A 19,189-nucleotide genomic window follows, 5' to 3' on the forward strand; every position below is an offset into this window, starting at 1 on the left:
GCCTATTTGATGGTAGGATTCTGTATTATAATTATTTTTAATTATTTAAATGAAACTTTATTTTTCTATATTTTTTATTTAATTGACAGCCTCATAGTTGTATATCTAAAGAATATAATGGTTAATGTGGGAAACCCATATCTATAAGCTGTGGGAATTGTATCCCCAGAGAGAGAGTGAATTGCAAGAGTAAGGCACGATCTGTGGACAGATTATTTGATCCATTTATATTCATTCAGTCAATGCTTGGCGATCTAGAAGAGAGCTCCCATCTTTTTGATGGAGTTCCTGTGGGGAATTTATGAGAGGAGGTAGAAAAGAGTATTTGTTAGGGGTAGCTAAATGGCTTAGTTGATATTGTGCTGGGCCAGAGTCAGGAAGAACTGAATTGTAGTCCAGTTTCAGAAACTACTAGCTAACCCTGAAAAAGTTACTTAACTTTTGTTTACCCTAATCCATTGGAGAAGGAAATGGCAAACTTCTCCAGAATCTTTGTGAAAACTTAATGGACAATATGGTCTAAGGATTCTGGTCAATCAGATATGACTGAATAACAAGAGAGAAGTGTCAGGCAGAATGAGGTGTGGATGAACTGCAATCTGCATCATTGGAATAATATTCATTTCAAAGCAAAGCAAATCCATCCACATATTGAAATAGGGGAAAAAAAGCTTATAACCAGGTAATTATATATGTAAGTACATATATGCAAGTACACCTATAAACACCCAATAGATGATTCTTTTATTTATTTGATAAAGTATACAAAGTTTAATTTTCTAGGATAGATTTTATTTTTCAGTTGACTGTTAAATATTTTTTGGTATCAGAATTTATGATGAAATTAATTATTTGTACTAAATGATCTCTAAACTTCCTTCTGTTTTTAAGTTAAAGATCCTGTAAATTTTACCTTTTTTAAATGTAATTATTTTAACAAAAATTGTAATTTCATGTTTATATTTTTTTTTAGAACATCAGAATAAGGACAGTAAAAGGCCAAGATTATCTTTCAAAAACAGGAGCAAAATTTCATGGAAAAATGGAACAGAAATTTCTTTTAATTGACTGCCAGAAAGTAATGTATGGCTCCTATAGGTAAGAACACTGTATTTAAAGGCAAATTGTCATTTAATTAAAGTTATTTCTTCTTCTGGTCTACTCTTTTAGTGACTCATAAGCAATATTCAGGAGAAATAACAAGTTCACGAAGCACATTACATTATACACTAACTTATTTGAGATTCAACAACCCTGCAGAGAAGGTAGCAATATCCTCATTTTACTTTTGAAGAAACAGAGATTCATATTAATTAAGACATCTAAGAGGCATAGTAGTTATAATATTGGTCTTAGATTTAGGAGTCTGACAAAATACAAAGGATAAATTATGTACTCTGCCATTCTATTGTTTTTTTAATGTAATTAACAGTTGAATGTGTTCCCTTTGGTCCTACTCATTCTCTAGACTCTACCTGTTGACTTTCTGTTGGCCATTGCTATGATCTCATTTCAAAATCTCTTTCTTCCAGAACCTATTGTGTAGACGTCTAAGCACTCAGGATTTCTTAAAGACTTGCATTTATCCACATGACAAAGCTTATATATATAAAACATAATATGATATAGTGGAAAGAGCACTACATGAGAGTCATGCTTATTTCCTTGTATGACCAGGGGCCAGTCATTTAAATTCTTTGGGCCTCTGTCTCCTCAGTAAGTGAAAAAGTTGGACTCTATGAGCATTGAGGTCCTCTCCAGCTCTAGATCTGAATATTCTCATAGCTTTCTTGTTTAAAAATCTTTACCTTCTGTCTTAGAAACCATACTAAGTATAAGTTCCAAGGCAGAAGAGCCATAGGAATTAAAAAAGAAGTGTTAAGTGACTTCCCAGGATCACACAACTAAGAATTGTGTGGGTCCATATTTAAATTCAGAATTTCCCATCTCTGGGCCTGACTCTATCCACTGAGCCCCCTAGTTGCCACTCCCATAGCTTTCTTAACCAATAGCTTCAATTTTTTGCCCTTACTCAATTCACTCAAATCATTAACTCCCTTCTCTACTAGAATGAAGTCTCCCCTGATATCATGTTTTATGGTTAATACCTTAAACAAAATATTTCTTAATATTTAATTTTTCTCGTAAACTTAACAAGCAATTCTAGACATAAACACCCCATTACACAAAGAATAAAAAAGAGGATTTTATATGAGCTCATGAACTTTATACTAATTATGAATTTATACTTTCTACAAACAATTCCCTTACCCCTCCACTTCTTTGTGTAATTATGATACATCATTCTCAAACATGGCTGGCTTGGCGTCTTCTCATATTTTGACTTTTGCACCCATGTATTTGAGTGCTCCTAATAAATTCATTCAAGTTTGCTAACTTGGTTCATGTTCTCTAGTCATAATACTTTTCTTCCTTATTTAATTCTTGTCACATACTTCCATCATTTGAAATCTTAATGAGAATTAAACCTCTACGTACAGCCAACCTTCACTTATAGCTGATTACCTCTCAACATTTTCAATTGAAAATATGGAGAACATGAGACACGGATTCTCTCAATTATAATCCCTTTTATATCTTCACTGCTATGTCTATTCTTTACTTGAAATTTCCTTCAAATTAAGTAAGCAAATATCTGTCGAGTATCCAGTTCTGATGCATAAGACTGAGTGCCTCTCCTCCATTTTAAATACTTCCATGTGGTCTTTGCATCCCATTCTTCCTTTCCATTTCTTGAAGTCCTTGCTGGTAATTGTGCTTAACTTTCCATACTGTAGTATCTTTAACATAAAATCAAATAAAATAACATTTAGCATGCTTTGTAACCCTTAAAGTATTATTTTAACTTGAGATGTGAAAATGTACCAGATGAGAAACTATCCTTTCAGTCAAGAAGAAATGCCTGTCTTCGGCATGAAACTGAACCTTTATCTGCCTCATTTTGTTCATATATCAAATGAGGGGCAAGTGGATTTGAAAAATTCTAAGCTCCTTTTCAGCTTTAAAAACATGATCCTTTTACAGAAGCCTTGATTTCCTTCTCTAGTGGCTATTCTGCTTTTAAACCTCTACAGATCTGGAATGCTTCCTATAGAGTTTAGGATTTGAGTAGTTGTTTTCTTTGCTTCATTCTTTTTTGTATCTGACACACTATAGCATTTCTTGCTCATCATCTCCTGTACCATTAGCTAGATTATTTTTTAATATCCTACTCAACCTCCATTTTTTCCCATTTCTAATTCATCCTATCCATTTCCAACCTTTCCAAATGTCTTCCATTTTACTTTTCTTTGTTTTGCCATATTGACTTACTTGTTGTTTCTTGAACTTTACATCCCACTTCCCTTCTCTGTGACTTTACACTGTTTCCCAAATCTGGAGTACTTTCCTACAACCATTGCTAAGATGAATACATTCTTCAACTCTCTGAATCCCTTTCCTCCTTTAAGACCTAGAAGTGGTGTCAGCACCTCTAAAAGGTCTTCTGTAGTTTTCCTATTACTAGTTCTACCCCCTCTATGATTTTCACTTTTATTTATTTTCTCTATTTTTCTTATTTGTCCTGATTTAACCATATTTTCTCTCTTTGTATAATATAAGCACTTTTAGAAGACATTTTTTCTTTCTTTTTTTTTTTTTGCATTCCTGGTAATTTAGCAGTATTCATGCCACTTAATAAAGGCTCATTGATTGACATTATGCATTCCTTCCTTACATTTATCTTTCGAAAAAAAAATTTTTCTTTAAGGCCTAATTGAGGTACCATCTTGTCCGTAAAGTCATCCATGATCTCTAATCACATTCTACATTGCAATATCATTATTTGTGTTCATGTACTTAATCCCTATTGGACTTGAAAGTTCCTTGATAGTAGATACAGTATTGTTTTCATCTTTCTATCACTAGAACCTAGTACAGTACTTTATGCATTGTAGAAGTTTCATAAACATATATTGCTCATGTGCCTAATTAGCCATCATTAAATTTCTTTGCTTTCTAACCTGGTTTTCCCTATTATTACCCAAGCGTAGATTACAGCAACAATCACTTAACTCTCCACCTCCATTTTCTCCTCCTTCTAATCTGTCCTTTACATGGCTGCTAGAAAAATCTTGTTCAATCATCACTTATACCTCATTTCTCTCTACCTATTTCATTAACTTTAATTATTATCTCTTGACTATTCCTCTTCCAGAAAACCATCCAGAACTCCACCCCCTACCTCTAGGAGAAAAAGATTGTCTCCTGTCCCTTTTGTTCTCTTGTTTTATCTGAATCCCTCTGTCTCTCTGAGCACAGATATTTATGTCTGTTTCCTGTTTTATATGAGGACCTGAAGAACATGATTCCCTTTTTATTTAAACATAATAATTTTGCTTAATAAATGAATAAAATGCAAATTTAAGCTCTTCAGCATTGAATCCAGGAATTTCCCTGTTTTTAACAACAAAATGGAGTTAGAGATTTCAGGGACCTCAGATGTCATCTACTTTAGCCATTCAATATATAGATGATGAAATTGAGGCCAGATAGGATTTTTTTTTTGCTCAGAGTCACTTAGGTAGGATATTTCAAAGCCAATATTCAAATATATTCTTATTCTCTTTAATTAGTAAATGTCAGAAAAAAATCATATGAATTTTAAGTTAAAATAAACACGATCTCTTTTTGTTTTATCTGTTTCCATAGTTGCAAGGGTAGCATTTAGCATATAGTGGATAATTAGTACCATTTTTTGAAATTCCACAATTACATATGTTATACCAGGTTAGCTTTTTTTTTTGAAAAGTAATTGAAAAGCTTGCATAGTATTTGACATGGTGACTCTATAAAAATGATTACAAACTTTAAAATGATTAATTTTATTCAATATCTAGCCTCATATTTGGCCCATAGTAAATATTAGGGTTATCATATACTCTGCTTTCCCTCAGTTCCTTATTAATATAGTCCTTTAAATTAAAAGATATTGATAGTTTTTCCCCTAGTGTGATTTATACTGACTGGAAAAGTCACTTTGTAATCTGTAGTTACTTTTATATTAAATACTGGTGTAATTTATCTTTCAGTTAGCATTTGTGGCTGCTACTTTCAAGATTTCCTGATTTTTTAAAGCACTCTCCATAATTACTTATTATGTTACAATGATAAAATTTTGTGAAAGTGTTGAGACTTTATGGATCCCACCTTCAAAGTCAGTTTTCATGTTTAGTCTTTAACATTATAGACAATGTATTGGTTTTCAAAATACTGACCTGCCTCATGTTTTTTGCTTAACTAGATGTAAGCATAGATATCATATATATGTAGACAGAACTATATCTATAAAGGTAGATATAAATATGGTCATTGCAAAAGATAACTATAGATACGGACATATAGACATAGGTATAGCAATCTCTAGGTATATAGATGATATGAATATACATGTAATATTTGATGCCAGCCTTTCAATGAGATAAAAGCTTGGTAAGCAGAAATGCAAGTAACACAATGAGCCTTCATATGGAATTAAGTTTTAATGTAATATATTTACTCCTAAACGTTCAGAAGTAATTATAAGTGACAATGAAGCATGGGTTTATGTTTTTGTATCATTTAAGAGAGGAATGCAAAAGTCTTATTTATCAAGACTTCTGTTACTGTTTCATAGCCTCCCCAGAAAGTATACTGTTAATGGCATTATTAAAATTTCAGTATATGTAGAGCTTTTTATAATTATAATTAAATATTAAAACATAGTTTGTAATAGATTAATAACAGTAGTGAAAATGTGCAAAGGTATAAAATATATAATTTCTAACTGGTATCTTTTTGAAAAATATTTACAGCTACATGTGGACATTTGAAAAAGCACATTTCAGCATGGTTCAGGTTATCACAGGACAGCTGGTGGAATCATTTGATGAAGAATTTAGGACTCTATATGCCAGATCCTGTGTTCCTAGTTCATTTGCTCAAGAAGAATCAGTGAAGGCAAAAAATGGGAAGCCTCTCTGGGAAAATGGTACATACCAACGTTCAGTATCTTCTTTAGCTTCCTTTTCCAGCCAGAGAAATCTTTTTGCTAGGCAAGACAATCTTCCCAAACTAGATCCTGGTTACTTTAAAAATAGAGGCATGTATGCAGTTAATGAACACAACAGACATAACATATGGAATCATGGATACAAATCACCTTTCTTACCTAATTTTAATGGTCCAAATAAAATCTGCCAGTATCAACCCAGTCAGATGAATGAGAATTGGAAGAGACATAGTTATGCAGGAGAAAAACCAGAAACAACTCCTTATCTGCTGCTCAACAGAGCAATGAATTGGGGCAACAATCCATCGACTAAATGGAAAATGCCATCAGATAGTCTTAGTGTAGCATCATCATCACGAGGTGGTTATATGAACCCCCTCCATACGCCAGCACAGAGCTTTGCAGACCGCTTGGCACAGAGGAAAACCACAAATCTTGCAGAAAGAAATTCAAATGTACGGCGGTCTTTTAATGGGACTGATAATCACGTTCGCTTTTTGCAACAAAGGATGCCCACTCTTGAAAATACCACAAAATCCTTCCTGCGGTGTCGGCGAATTGAATCCTACTTAAATGATCATTCAGAAGGGATACCTGATGCAAATGGCTCAGCTCCGGGGGACCGATTTGAAGGCTATGATGGACATGAGAATGTTAAAGCCAGTGCTCTTTACACTCATTCTCGGTTTCGTCCATCAATTGTGTTTAAACCAACCTTGCCAGAACAGCAGGAAGTAAATAGCTGTACAACAGGATCTTCAAACTCAACGATAATTGGTTCTCAGGGAAGTGAAACATCTAAAGAGATAGCAAAAATACAACATTCTTCAGACCAATCATTATCAGAATTAAATACAAATCTTCAGCCACCTCCATTAGATGCATCAAAAAGGCATAGCTTGCAAGATCCAGAAAACCACCATGAACCTATTTTAAATCAAAACACACAAGTCCCTCCTGAATCAAATAATTATTTATATACAACTTTAGGTGGGAACAAACAGGTGGAAACTCTGAAAACTGAGCAAAATGAGAACCTGCTTAAAAGAAGAAGTTTTCCATTCTTTGAAAACTCCAAAGCCAATCTGGATCAAGGTGGGGGAAAGCACTATGTATACAGCACACTGACTAGGAATAGAGTCAAGCAGCCAGAGAAACCCAAAGAGGACTTATTAAAGAGCTCTAAAAGTATGCACAATGTCGCTCATAACCCAGAGGATGAAGATGAAGACCTCAAAAGGGATTCTTCAAACACTAACAGCACCAAGTCCATTTCTATTGCTGCTCTTCTAGATGCAAATAAGGAGGACTCCCCAAAAGATATGTCCTCAAAGAAAGAAATGAAGGGTTCCCCAAGTTTTTTGAAAAAAGGTTCTCAAAAGCTGAGGTCATTACTCAGTCTCACACCAGAAAAGAAAGAAACTCTATCAAAAAATAAAGCTCCGGCTTTTTATAGAATGTGTAGTAGTTCTGACACATTAGTTTCAGAGGCAGAAGAGAACCAAAAGCCAAAAAAATCAGAGCCAAAAACAGATTCATCTCCAAGAAGGAAACGGTCATCCTTAGCCAATTCACAAGGCAGTATCCATAAGAGTAAGGAGAATATTGCTGTTGGATCCCCTCCTGTGGTCTCAGAAGACAACAAAACGTGCCCTTCTGCATACCCAGTCGAAAAAGAGTTCTCAGAAAGGCCAGGAGATGCTTCTGCTCCGAGATTCAACACTGAGCAGATTCAATACCAAGATTTAAAGGAAGTTAAACCGAGAATAGCCTCTGAAAGAATACCTCCTTCCTCTCCAAGGCCAAAGCCTAGCGAACTGCTAAGATCTCGTTCCACAGACAGGCGTGTATATAGTCGCTTTGAGCCATTTTGTAAAATGGAAAGCTCTGTTCAACCCACAGTCCATGTGCCAAGCCCCAGCATGCACCGTCCTGAGATAAAGAACATCACTGCTGGCAATAGCTATGGTAGGACCAGTCCTCTGCTCACCTACAGTTCTCCTGCCTATCGTTCTTATCAGCCAAATGAAAATAAATTTCGAGGATTCATGCAAAAATTTGGAAATTTCATACACAAGAACAAATAACTAATTTTAACTATCAATGCAAAGTTCTCGAGTTTTTATGGACATGAATACTTGAACAAATAAGACAATGGGCAGGTTTTGTAAAATGAAATTGGGCTTCTTAGGGGAACATTTTATAACTAATGTACATGTTTACACATATGTTATTGTATAGAAAAGGTCTACTTTTATGTAATTAATTCAGACTTACTTTGACACTGCAGATGTAATTTGTCCAAGGGAAGTTTTGAAAAAAAATTAAAAATTAATGTGAGTGAAAATGCTTTATTTTTCTTTAGACTGAAGATTTAAAAAAAAATAATCGTTAGTAAGAGAAATAAAGTGAATGTTAGTAAATGCTTTTAAATCATTAACCAATACCCTTTTCTACAGTCATTCCTTTAAAAAGGCGGAAGTATTAGTGTCAGTAGCTCTTTAAAATTCATCTTTCTGGCATTTTTGTAGCCTCAAAAACAAGAAAAAAGGGAAAGAAAACACACAGTATCACAATGGTTTTTTTAATTGCCTTTAAAGTCTTCTACATGATAGATTGGAACATTTTATTAGTATGTTATTGATTTTCCTATGAAGCATAGATAAGTGGGCACCTTTGTATTAATTGCATACTACAAAATAGTAACTGAGCCATATTGCCTTAAAAATCAAAATTATGGCATGTGAGATCATCATTTACCTTTGTGCTATAGAACAATTCATTCATCCTAAATAGCTCAAGCCATTGCTTGTTTGTAATTTTTTTCTCTTTTGGTGGCTTGCTTTCTGATATTGCCCTCTGATGATTCATCTGACAATGCTAGAATCAATATCTGATATACACCAAAGACTTTAAATTTGTCAAGACTCTGGGGCTGGTGTATTCTAATAATGAAAATTGTGATGGTGGTGCACAGTTCACAAAGTGTTTTCCTCACAACAGCTTTGTATGGTAAATACAGTGGGTATCATTATCTCTTTTGCAAATAGGGAAATTGAGGCCCAGAGAACTTCAGCAAATTTTCTGTAATCATATGACTGGTAAGTAGTGGAGCTAGAGGCTAGACTGCAAGCCTAATGAATTTTAGGTATAGTGACCTTTTGTATACCAGTACTAATATTGTTCCAGTGCTCCTATAATTTCAGCCAGGCTTTTATTTGGCTTTATTAATGGCATGTGTTTTAAATCACATACATTTTTAGATTTCTTCCCCCTCCATACATACCCATCCACATCCACAGAGAGAGACAGAGACTCTTCCCTTGTAACAAAGAAAAATAAACAGTCAAAACAAAGAGCATTTCTGGTAGTGGATGAACCATCCTGTACCCCTGCTGTCTCACCACTCTAAAGAAATGAGTGAAAATTATTAAGATTTTAACTCATTACCCTAAGGGAAAATATAATCTCTCTTGGGTGGATGATATCAAAGGAAAATTTCCCCATTCTTTTTCATATTGGTTCTATTAGAGCAGAAACTGATATTTTTTTAGATTTTTCACATTACATCAAAATTTTTATTTTTGTTCATTATTGTTAACTAATGATATCATAAGTGATATTTTAGAATACTGAAGAAAGGTGATATGCAACCTGAAATTTGACAAATGATTCTCAAAATACTTTAAAATGATAAATGTATGAAACTTTCTAGGACCCTTTTAATAGCTAAACTAACCATGACTTTGAACTGCCATACCTGAAGATGGGTCTTTGATTCAGTATGTGATCTGAACGAAATCATCATTTTGTCAATAAGGTGTATTTTTCTGGCATTTCCATAGAAAACTGATGTTTGGACTTTATTATACTTAACTATTACTATATTGCACAAGAGCTACTGAGTTATTCCATTATACCTCAGTTTTATTTACTTATTTTTACATATCTATCCTTTCCTCTTTGGAGAACAAAGATATGGCAAATAAAATAGAATTATTGTTTATAGTGAAAAGAAAGTATTCTGCAGTGTTCAAAAACAAAAATGCTTATACACTCTGTTACAACTCTTCTATTAAAATACGTATTTGTTCTGAACATCTTGAATGCTCAAAAAATATAGAATATTAAAAATAAAATTGAATGTCAGTGTAAAGGATGACTTGGTACAAAGACTAACTTTTGTATATAATAGCCATTCATTGTTAGCAAAATAGAGATTCTTCCAAATTTACTCTTGGATCACATCCATTGAATATTAAAATTTTTTTATAAAAATTGTTAATGCTTTGTAAGTTTTTGAAGTTCTCTTTTCTTTATAAGCCGTTCTTTACTTGATCTTTCAATGATCAGCCTTTGAACAATGTTCATGAAGTTAGGTATTTATAATTTAGCATAATTTATTCATGAATATAGCTGTTATGTTTGAAATCCTTAAAAGACATAAATGAAACTTAGCTGAGTGAGCCTTCTTCAAACAACTATATCCTTTTTAACCTTTCAATATATACTATGGTATAATAGTTGTCTTAAATGCATTATGTTTGGGGAAATTAAAAATAATGATCAATTTTCTTCTTAGAAAAAGTCAATTTTAAACCAATGACTAATTCAATTTTGGTATCTAATGTTAGTTGCCTACTTTGGAAATCCAACTCCCAAAGGAAAAAATGTATTTGTAAAAAGGAATTCTTTATTCTTTTTTTTTTTTAATTTAACAGGGGACCTGGAGGTCCTCTTACCATAGAGATATGTAGGGACTAACCAGCCCACAGTGGCATGAAGGAGAAACCATAGAGAGAGGAAGGAGGAACCATAGAGATAGGAAGGGAGGTAGGAGAAGGTTAGAAAAGGGGACCAGGGTGAGTTGGTGGTTGGGGTTTAGTTGCTGGAATATAAAAGGTGGGCCTGAGCTTATTGAGAGTTCTTTTTGGCTTTAGCCTTTAGAGGGCTTTTTGGCTTGTTTTAGGCTGTTAGTTTTTTTTTTCTTTCTTGAACTTTTTGGGAGATGGCTGGTCTTTGTTGACAGACCTAATTGAGGTTGGATTAAACACTGAGTTGGTTTTGATTGGTTGGATTGGGTTTGGAACTTTGTTGGGTGGTTGTTATTAGCAGGAGTTATAGGCAGTTATAGGTAAAATATAAGCAGTTTAGGTAGTAAATATAGGTAGTTAGAGGTAGTTGCAGGATAAGTAGTAGAGACATTAGGAAATTTTCTTTCTCTATCTCTTTCCTTTATTTCCCTCCTTTACTATATTCATTTTACTATATTATTTTACTATCTATTTTAATTAAACTAAATTATTAATTATTAAAAACTGCTAGAAGTTTCTTTTATCTGACTTAAAGGGATAATATTAATTTACAACTCTACACTATTCTTATTAAAACTTAAATTATTAAGAGCTGCTCTCTTATTTTTGTCAAACCCCTGTTTTAACCCTTACATATTCTAAAAGTGTTTTTCAGTTATTTTGACTTTGATTTGTAGGTTAACTTACCAATCTGACTTAGCCTATAAGGTAGCTTAAATATTGTACATGAATAAGGATCTACATAATAATAGCATTATAATAGAGCCTTATATTACCAATTACTTTTTTGGAGGGTTTTATAGAGGATTGTAGTTATTGATGCCCTTTAGAGAAACACTTGTTATTTTTCAATGTTTAACTGACTACGCAATTAATAGTCCAGACATTTAAAGTTAAATAGCCTTTTAACTTAAATACAAAGAATAAATAGCATATAATTGAATAAATCTTTTAAATTATCTAATTCTTTTCCCTCATTTGATAGATGAAAAAGTGCTTAAAATTAGAATTGCCTAAATTCCTGTAGCTAGTAATAACAGTAGAGTCAAGATCTGAAAATAGGTCCCATGACACTAAATCCAGCATTCTTTCACCTATACTACAATGAGTCTCAATTATTACAGTTCTCCTGATGAATGGTATATCAGTTAATAGAATCTCATTGGATGGCTCCATATCCTTATTTCAATTTTAGCCATTAAATACGAAAGAAAATAATAAAATTAAAAGTATATTTACTTCAAATGATGGCATTTTGGGGGATGAGATATATATAATTAAAACAATATGGATGAAAAAATGTTGGAAATGCTAATGGATACTGAGGGGTATTTGAAAACAGAAATGTCAAATTCTAGGCTTGGGAAGAATAGTTTAAATGAGACAACAAATTGTTTAATAAATTTTTAACCCACTAAAATAATAATAATTTGTGGGTTTTCTATGGCCGTGGAAATCCATATCTATTTTAATCTGGCAACATTCCTTTAAAGAAATGTACATAGAAAGAATCAAAATGGCAGAATAAAAGGTCACAACTGCCAAATCTACTCCAAAACCTCTCCTAGGAATGGCCACAGAAATTATTAATAATGATATTGAACAGAAGTCAGAGTGGGGTCTTTCCTAGGTAAGGAGCTCAGTGTAGACCAAAAGAGCAGTTAGCATACCTCTCTCATCACAATAGAAGCACCAGTAAGCTATGGACCCTCAGGTCTATCTGAAAGAAAAGGACATAATAAAGAAATAATAGAGAAAAATTTAAGCAGGACATGTCCATCAGAGGTGGCCAGAGCCCAGCTATAGCAGTAGGCCCAAAATCAAGAAGTAGGTGGAAAATGACTGAACAAGCAAAAAGAACTTGATAAAAAATATGCATATTATGGTGACAAAGAAACTAAGACAAACTCAAGCTAATGACTTGAAAACATGTACAAGCAAAAGATTTAATAAAGAAAAACATATAGACAACAAGAATTCCCAAAAGAGCTAAAAACATTTTAAAAGGATAAAAATGATTTTTAAAAATCATAGAGGAAAATTTGGGTAAAGAAAGGAGAATTGAAGGGAAATTAGGAAAAGAGAATTACCAGGTTGGTAAAAAGTCACAAAGCATCCTGAAAAAATAATCAAGTGACCAAATGGTTAAAAAAAAATACAAAACCTTACTGAAGAATATAACTCCTTAAACTTAGAATTGGTTAAGCTGAAATTAATGACTCAATGAGACATCATTAAATAAAACAATCTAAATCATGTACAGTGTGTTTTGTTTTTCTACTATACATATGTGTATTGAGTCTTTTGTCATCTTTTTAATTTAGGAAAGAGAGAGATGAATGGAGTGCAAGGGAAAGATTATTGTCCTTAGTATATTCTGCCAGATAACACAATAGCAAGCACCATCAGCCACAGAAGTAATCAAAGTGGTTGTGGTATAATGGTAGGAGAAGGAAAGAGAGGAGGAGGAGGAGGAGTAATAGTAGTAATAGGAATAGTGGTGGTGGTTGTGGTGGCAATTGGACACTGAGTTTATATTGCCATTCCTGGTTTTAATGACTTTCATAGATCCAAGTTTTTTTGTGACCTGCAAGATCAATTTGAGTCAGTGGTGTGATGTCAGCCAAAAAAGCAAATGAAATAGTGCTGACGTTAAAAGAGTTATGATTCTTGGAATTATTATTAGTAGCAATTGATAAATACTTCTTTGATCTTAGCCTGCTATAGTACACCAAGAATACATCAACCATATCATCTATCCAAGCCAATTTTCTAATTATCATTTGTAAGGAGGTGCTAATTTCTACTTTTAGAGAAAATTTCCTTGCCAGGAAATAATAGATCTTGTTCATCGATGTATGAATGTGAGTGTCTATACATATTTGTACATGTGTATGTATATACTTGTATGCATGTATACATATTACATGTACACATACGTGTATAGAAATAGGTATAGCTATACATATGTGGGGGTATTGGCTATACTACCCCACATGGAGAATAGCTTGTTGTACCTACTTCCTGTTTATAGGGTACAATTTATAGAATAGAATGGGGACAAAATTAGTGAATTTTAAAGGGAGAAAGAATAAGATAGTGGAAATCACAGTGGCTCAGGATTTAAGAAGACGAATTCAAAATGTCACTGACTTTGAACAAATTATTTAACCTCTCAATCTCTCTGTTTCCTGATCTGTAAAATAATGGATTCAATTAGTCATGTCCTCAGTTCCATTCCAACACTAAATCTATGATGTTAAGTCTTTGAAGCAATTTTTTTGTTTCTATAATATATTGCTTTACTTCACAATATTCTGTTGTCAGTCGCTCAATACTGCTTCATATGCCTCTCTGTGCTTAGTTGTAAGTGCTTAGTAGGTGCTCAATAACTATATATTCTTGATTAATCTATAATTGTTAGTACACAATTAGACAACTGTCCTTAAGTTGCTAAATGATGTTAAGTTAGGGAAACACAGCCAGAATATCTCATTGGTCTGTTTTTGGCTAAATATTATTTGATGCTCATCATTAAAATGAAGAATGAAATAGAAAGTATGCTCATTATTTGTAGATGACACCATGCTGAGAAGAATAGTTAGCACCTCAGAAGCTGAGATTGAAAATGACCTTTGTAAATAGAAAGTGATTTAATAAACATACATCGATGAAATTCAGAGATAGAAAAAAACCAGAAATTCAATGAGAAAAAATGAATAAGACTAATATATATGAATACCAAGGTTGTTTTTTTTTTTTCCTAGCACAATAAGGAAATCCAATTAGGTAGGCATCAAGCAAGTCTGACAGCATGCCACAGATTGTTTATACCTCCACAGTCAGGCTGAGTAGTTAAGGATCTCTTCCTATATACCCGTTCACACAGACTTGAAGTCCAGTATCAGTCTACAATTCCAAAGCAAAATGGAGAAATGAAGCCAGATACTTATCATAGATGGTGAGATGGTGTTCATGGTCTCAAATATAAGGGAAGAAGACTTAAACCTAGACATTTGAAAAGGCATGCTAAAAGTAGGCATTTTGGTCATAAGGAACAAGATTAGAACTAAATTACTGAATGACCTCCCCCAAGCCCTTCAAAGTTACATGATCAGAACAAGACTAGCAACAAGAATGGTATAATCCAAACAATTTAAGCTGGGAATCCAGGGCTCACTGTATTTCTCCTGATTAGGTTTTGCTGCAAAACCTCAGCTGAAATAAGAGTCAGTCACAAGTGGTTTTAAAGGAAATGGCTCTTTTCTAGCTAATGAGAAGAGCTTGAAGGGAGTGAAGAGGGTCACAGAAACAGCCTCCAAGAGAATCCATAAGAATCAAGGCATGAAAAACCTGTAAATAAGACAAAGATGACTAAGACTCAGAAAATAAAACTAGGAAATGCATATTATTTTAGTCTGGAGATTAGGAATCTGGAAAAGGGAAGATTTAATATTGTTAAGATACGTGGAAGAGTATTATATCATATGAAAGATGGTGAACAGTTCTCTATTTCTATTAAAAGCAGAACAAGAGGAAATGAATTACACAGAATGAAAGGTTTGTATTAGATATTAATCTCTAGAAAATTCTAGCATAAAAAATTAAAGTTTGAGATGTATCAGGAGGAAAAATATAGAATTTAAGTGTCATCTTTGTCCACTATCTCTCACCACATTCAATCTGTTGCCAAGGTCTATGGGTTTCACATCGACAAAATCTCTAGAACATATACCCTTCTCTCCACTGATACTACCATCTTACTGTTATGGGTTCTTATCACCTGATAGAACTTGTTTGCGAGTAATTTTAGGGTAAGAAACTTGCTACCTCCCAGAATCTAGAAGATGAATTGCTTGAAGAAAAGTACCATGGAGATGCCTGCAGAAACCTCACACTGCATCGAAAGATCCAGAATGAACTTTGGGCTGTAGTGAAATTGAACTCTGAGGGGGTTATAACACATTTATTTGTATGTATACTTTTATGCCTGAAAGGGACTGCCCCCTAATTAGCTTTTTGTCAATGTACCTAGCAATCATTGGTTTTGTTCTTTTTCCCTTTTATCCACAAATTATTATAATTTATAAGTTGGTTATATTTACAAGATCTACTGAGGAGACTAGTCTTTTCAAAAGGTTCTCAAGGGGGGTTGTTAAATAAGAATCTGTTACCTTCAAAACTACAATCCCCAGCAAAAACTACAATTCCCACAATCCTACTCACTTCTTGTTATTATGTGCTGACATAGACAGGATATAAATTGGGTGGAGTTCAGTGTCTAGCTCTCTTTTGCTTCCTGTTTGCAGATTTGGCAGAGTGGGCCTTTTGAGCAGGTAGAAAATTTAGTTCCATGGTTCTATTTTGTTAGATAACAAACTTTTTCCACTGCTGAATCTACCTTTCAGGCCTGTTGATTTATGTAGTTTTTTTTTTTAAATAATATTTTATTTGATCATTTCCAAGCATTATTCATTAAAGACAAAGATCATTTTCTTTTCCTCTCCCCACCCCCCCATAGCCGACGCGTGATTCCACTGGGTGTCACATGTGTTCTTGATTCGAACCCATTTCCATGTTGTTAATATTTGCATTAGAGTTTCGTTTAGAGTCTCTCCTCTGTCATGTCCCCTTAACCGCTGTAGAATTTATGTAGTTTTATATTATAGAAAATATTGTTGCATTTCATTTGAGTTGAGTTAAGGGTAAAATTAGGGTTGTTGATTGATTATATTATATTAGTGGTCAGCAGGGATTTAAATTCAATCCCAATAAAATATTCATCAGTTTGGGATTTTATGGTTGTTTAATTATAATAGAAGGAAGAAATTTAGAAGGAGAAGAGGGAAAGGGGTATAAGATTTTCTCTGGCCAAGCCTAAGTCAAGGGAAATTCAGAGGCCTTGGCCAAAGGGCCTTCTCAGAAGATTAAATCAAGCTCAACTTCCAACCCTCCAAGATCCTGGGAGGATAGTGCTTTCAGAAGGTCAAGGATAAGAGAAATCAGCCTTGGTTTACGCGCCAAGGTCCCTCAGGAAAGGCACCTAACCTAAACCATGCTACAGAGCCAAATGTAACAAGCATGCCAAAACACTACCCAGATCTCCCAACACCACCGAGAGCTCCCAAAGCTGCTGAGAGCTCCCAATGTTGCCCAGCGAGAGATCACAGGAAGTGACGCAAAATATATAGGCAGTTCTTTACATCACTTCCTGTGTTCACATGTACCAGTGGTGGCTTACTCTTGACTTAGGACAGCCCAGGAGGTCTGTCAGTTTCTGATTTGTCACTTGCTAGGACATGTTGGTCATAGGACATCATCCTCTATAGTTAATCCTTAAGTGGGGATGTATACATTTCTTGGTTGCTAAAATTCTAAAGACTAAGCAGGGTGGAGTAAATCTAAAATTCACAGTTGTCAGTAAGCAAAATCTTTTTTAATATTATTCCTTATATTTAATTTTCTATGGATTCCTCTTTTTAATTTTTGATACTGGTAATTTTTATTCAGTCTCTAATTTCTTTTTATATACTAGCTAATAAATTATATACTTTATGATTTTTAAAGTAAATCCTATTTTAGTTAAGTTTTCCTTGCATTTTTATAATCTCTTCTATGACTTATTATTTCTGTTTTGATATATAATTGAGTTTAAAAACTTTGTTAGTTTTCTACATTTTTTAAGTTTCATTCTGAAATTATTTATCTATTTTTCCTTTCATTTCTGGATGGATATGATTAAAATTATGCATTTTCCACTAAAAATTACTTTGGCTGTATCTCTAAAATTTTGGCATATTGCCTTGCTGTCATCATTATCATTAATGAAATAATCTATTATTTCTTTGATATGACCTTTGACTCACCAAGTCTGAATGAATGTATTTCATTTTCAAATCATTTTAATTCTTTCATCATTGGTCCTTTATTAAACATAATTCTCTGACATTTTAACTAGTAGATTCTGGGCTTATTTTCTTAATAGTTTATGCATTTGTTGATAATAAAATAAAATCTGGTATATATTATATATACACACACATTATATATAACAACTATGTGTTTTGTGGCAGTTACTGTTAAGTGCTTTATACATATTTCATTTCAATCTCACAGCCCTCAGAGGTTGATCCTATTATTATCCCCATTTTATAGTTGAGGAAACAGAGACAGATGAAGAATATGACTTTTCCAAAGCCATACAGCTAATAAGAGTATGAGGATCCATTGGAACTTAAACTATAAGCCTAGCACCCTAAGCAGTGTGCCATCTAGACATTGCTTTCAAATACAGTTTGGTTAAGATATTCTGCATGATTGAGAAATATATTTCTTTCTATTCTTGTTTTCATTAACCACACAAATGAAAAAATACTTCAGTTCAAATTTGAACTTAGATTTTCCTGAAGCTAGGTCCTACACTTCATTGTCTATGCCACTTAGTAGCCTCTGTTTTAATATTTGTAATTCAAATGTGTATCTTGAAATATATATATATATGCAATAAAATATAGAAATAACATATATAGAGAGATATGCATGCTTTTTGCTTTCCTTTTCTCTTCTGGATGATTCAGTGCCATTCAGTTTTGCAGTTATAATAATTATTTATTTCCCTCCACCCCATTCTTATATCATTTTTCATCTCTTTGCACCTGACTCTTCTTTTTTTAAAAAGTAGTGGGAGGAGCCCTTTGAGTGTGTATGACAGTGTGCATTTTATCCTCCTTTGATCACTTCACATGAGAGGTACAAGTGATGCCTACTTATTCCCCTCCTTAATTGTTTTACATACTTCTTATAACAAATTATGAATTCGGTTCTACTTTTTCTTGACTTTTCTTCCCTATTTTACCAGGTTTTCTCTTTTCTTCTTTCAAGATTAGAAAAAAAAAAGGATTATCTGCCTTATTTATTGCCCTCTAAGGTCTATGACAACACTGGGATTTTGAGGAATTACTTTTATCGTATTTTTACTCCACATTAATGAAAATGCTTAATCATTATGAAATCCATACTACTGATGCACATATACTTAAGTTTTTTTGGCCAGCTAGGGGGCTCAATGGATAGAGTACCAAATGTGAAGTTAGGAAGACCTGTGTTCAAATCCAGCCTCAGATACTTAATCTCTGACCCCGGGGCAATTCATCAATAACCATGTTTGCCTTAGTTTCCTTATCTATAAAATGAACTCAAAAGAGAAAATAGCAATCAGTCTAATACCTTTGCCAATAAAATTCAAAACGGAGTCACTGAGAGTTCAACACAACAATAACAAAATAACTTTAATGTTCCTTTTGACTCCCACATTGGTATTTCAAAG

At 33.5% G+C, this 19,189-nt stretch overlaps 1 protein-coding gene across 2 annotated transcripts in view; it reads left to right on the plus strand.

Annotated features, from left to right (window-relative positions):
* Positions 1 to 16,295, plus strand: part of FAM83B (family with sequence similarity 83 member B) — a 116,970-nt gene extending 100,675 nt beyond the window's left edge. For both annotated transcript variants that reach the window (XM_007484124.2, XM_007484123.3), the window contains exons 4-5: positions 974 to 1,098; positions 5,853 to 16,295. In XM_007484124.2, coding sequence (XP_007484186.1) covers positions 974 to 1,098; positions 5,853 to 8,136 — 2,409 coding nt within the window. In that variant the 3' untranslated portion in view covers positions 8,137 to 16,295. The remainder of the gene's footprint in view (positions 1 to 973; positions 1,099 to 5,852) is intronic.
* The last annotated feature ends 2,894 nt before the right edge of the window (positions 16,296 to 19,189 follow it).

This window comes from Monodelphis domestica, chromosome 2 (assembly GCF_027887165.1).
Source record: "Monodelphis domestica isolate mMonDom1 chromosome 2, mMonDom1.pri, whole genome shotgun sequence".
Classification (NCBI taxonomy): Eukaryota; Metazoa; Chordata; class Mammalia; order Didelphimorphia; family Didelphidae; genus Monodelphis; species Monodelphis domestica.